The 3,353-nt window shown below is 40.8% G+C and overlaps 1 protein-coding gene across 1 annotated transcript; it reads right to left on the bottom strand.

The window, feature by feature from the left end:
* Positions 1 to 2,522: 2,522 nt before the first annotated feature.
* On the bottom strand, positions 2,523 to 2,957 carry LOC137935308 (cinnamoyl-CoA reductase 1-like). Its single transcript, XM_068779978.1, has one exon. The coding sequence runs from the start codon at positions 2,955 to 2,957 to the stop codon at positions 2,523 to 2,525; it is 435 nt and encodes a 144-aa protein (XP_068636079.1).
* Between the last annotated feature and the right edge of the window lie 396 nt (positions 2,958 to 3,353).

Raw genomic sequence — 3,353 nt, forward strand, 5'->3', positions numbered from 1 at the left:
TTCTCATTCTCCACCACTCAGATCACATGTAAGGACTTTTGAAGGGTTGCAACGGGGTTTAGGATCAATGTGGGAAATATTTGGGAATGTAGCTCAAAAGCCATCGAAAGTAGTGGAGCAAAAATGAATCAACTCATACTCAAATATATTAGACATGTAAAACCAATCACTGACAGTTTAGGAGTTTAAAAGCCATTCCCTCGTATCGAACTCTATCTCGTATGAATAGACCCCTTTCTTGGAATTTTAGGAGGAATTATGAACACTGACAGTTTGTAACTTTAAAAGCCATTCCCTCCTTCACTTCCTTTCTTCTTTTCTTTTTCTCTTCACTTTGCCTTTTTTTTTTTTTTTTTGAACAATTGAGCTCATGAATTGAGGATGAAAACATGTTCCATTTCACTAGTCATTGCCATATCACAAATCAAAACACCCCCAAACTTATATCTTGCACACCCACATGTACCATAGTGATGAACAATGCTCCACTAGCTCTACGGCTTAGGAAAAGTTTTGTTGTTTTTTTTAGGTTTAAAGCCTGTAACATGGGTTCACAAAACAAATAACAATAAAGCTCAAAGGGGTTCAACAAAAGGGAAAACTAATAATTACGAGGTAGGCTATTTGGCTTATGTAGCTTATAACAAGGAGGGCCTTAATCATGTTCATGCATGCATGTGTCAAAGTGACCTCAAGGCAAGTTCTAGAGAAAAAAATCCATGGAAGATTATCTCTCATGAAAGAATATAATGAGACTGATATGGATGTGTCAGTCTAAAGGCTCAAAATTTCACATGCTTTTGTTAGTCACTACCATCCTCAAAGAAAATAACTAGAATAATTCATTTTCAGTTGAAAGATTACTTATTCAATCATGTTCTAAATATTTCAAGAGCCTAATTTAATCTTGTTCATGACATAGACAACCAAAAAATCATTAAACCCCACAAATTTTTTTTTTCAGATTTAAAAAAAAATAACGGATGTGGAACTCAACCTAAATCCCCTCCCCCACACTTAGAACTTACATTGTCCCCAATGCCTTTGTTTATTGTCATTGGCTCGACTCAATGCTTTTATCTTCAACTAGTATAAATTGGATCCTTAAGGTCCAATGTTGCTACGTTCTCCACTTGGAAACCTTCATAGAAAGGTTTAAGTATATGGCCATTCACCTTGAACACTTTGGAAGTCGCTAAACTTTGAATTTCAACAGCACCATGAGGAAAACATTAGTAACAACGAATGGTCCAATCCAATGAGAACGCAACTTACTTGGAAACAAATGAAATCGTGAATGGTATAGAAGGAATTTTTGACCAAGTTTAAACTCCTTCTTAGAGATCATCTTGTCATGAAAAGCCTTCATCTTTTCCTTGTAAATCCTTGCACTCTCATAGGCATCATTATGAATTTCCTCTAACTCTTGTAGTTGCAACTTCCTGTGTTCTCCACTTTCATCCATCTTCATGTTGAAACGCTTGATGGCCCAATAAGCCTTGTGTTCTAACTCAACTGGAAGGTGACATGGTTTCCCAAACACCAACCGATAAGGTGACATACCAATGGGTGTCTTATTCGCAGTCCTATATGCCCACAAGGCGTCATCCAAGCGCAAACTCCAATCTTTTCTGCTTGGATTGACCGTCTTTTTTTATGCCCAATTTCAGATCTGCCACCATGCAATTTCTTCAATGTTGGTTGGAAGGGATACGGGAAGGAAGAAGATGGAAGCTCGTAGATCAAAGGGGACCAGTTGTACCCGTAAGGGCACATGGCAAGGAGCAGCGGAGATGATGAAGATGGTGCGAGCTTGTGAAGGGAAGCTCGCCTGGATCTCGGCTAGAAGGGAGAATCCGACCTTGCTATGCTAACAACTAATTGGATTAATGCTTACCTTCTCATTCATCTTACGTCCTTATATAGGGAATTAGGGAAAACATGCACATGGCCAAAACAAGGGCCTACAAGTTCAAACAAATTACAAATAAACCCCTCTAACACAAACTAGAAAATGCATTAATTAAACCCTGTTATGTGGTCAATAACATCACACCCCTCCTGGAGAACGAGCTTGCCCTCAAGCTCGGAGGTAGGTCTGCTGGCCCGTGCCGACGGCTGGATCCATGGACAAGCGTCAACCACAGTATGGGACGACCTTTGCCACAAACAGCACAGTTATGTCACAATTACTAGCAGATAGGAAAAAGGTTCCTACCAAGCTCCAAACCATGACAAAGTTGAAAGTATATGCAATAGCCCAGGAACCAAACCAATTGATCAGAGTCACAAGGCTTCCCATTGTGCCCTTCAAGTTGATAGGGAATATTTCAGACATTATCACCCATGGTAATCCTCCCATGCCCTAGGAGAAGGACCCTGTGAACACCAGTATGCCTACTAGTGCCAGTATAAGAGCCAGATTTTTTGATTTTTCATGGCCCTGAATTACAAATGATATTGCAGTGAGGAAGCAACCCAAACATGTTCCTACTGTAGATACCATTGAAAGTGGCCTTCTTCTAGACTTGTCCGTCAAGAGCACTTCTAGAGTAGTCATTGGGATCTGAATGGCATCCATTGCAATAGTTCCAAGATTTTCGGAAGAAAAAAACTACTGAGACAAAAAGTGAACTTGCATAGAAACAGATTGCATCTGATCTTTCATAGATAAGAAGAAGAGTTGCAGCTCCATCTCGGCCATCAACTATTCTCCGGATTTTGTTTGCCATTGTCTCGTGTGCACCTGTCTGTATCTTGAATAAAATCAGGCTGCTTGCATTCATGGTTGGGTGCAACATGGGCCCCAGAATAAGAGTTGGGCAGACAGACACAACTTCAAGTCTGTTCTGTGGTCCATACTCCAAAGCTTCACTTTCTGGTGCTGTTGTTGCAAGGCAGTGCCAGTTCCCAGCTGATCTGCAGTATACTTTGGCTAACCAGCAAGTCTCATCCATGATTGTATCCTATGGCCAAGTTGGTGTCATAGCAATAGCAAAGGCAGAAGAAACAACAATAACCTGTGTCACGTTTGCCTCAGTTGATGCCATAAGTACATTGAGGGTACCAGTCACAGCAGGCTCAAGTAAGTCAATCTTTGGATTGGGGACACTACCCGGAGGGTAAAGACTTAACATGTCGTATAGCTCTTTTGTTCTTTGAGGAGAAGAATCCCCAGCAAGAAACTCATGGACTATACCATCCAACGCAATTGAACGACAACCGGGTTCCTTCATCACCCCCTTCTCAAACAGTAATCTCCTAAGTATTCCAACATCATTCCATTGGTTTGCTGAGACATAGACCTTGGACAGAATCAAATAGATTCCACGAGAAAATTCGCCATCCAACTC

This window comes from Aristolochia californica, unplaced genomic scaffold (assembly GCF_029961685.1).
Source record: "Aristolochia californica isolate CCGP_79_NKW_82.1479 unplaced genomic scaffold, dmAriCali1.0.hap1 SCAF_6, whole genome shotgun sequence".
Taxonomy (NCBI): Eukaryota; Viridiplantae; Streptophyta; class Magnoliopsida; order Piperales; family Aristolochiaceae; genus Aristolochia; species Aristolochia californica.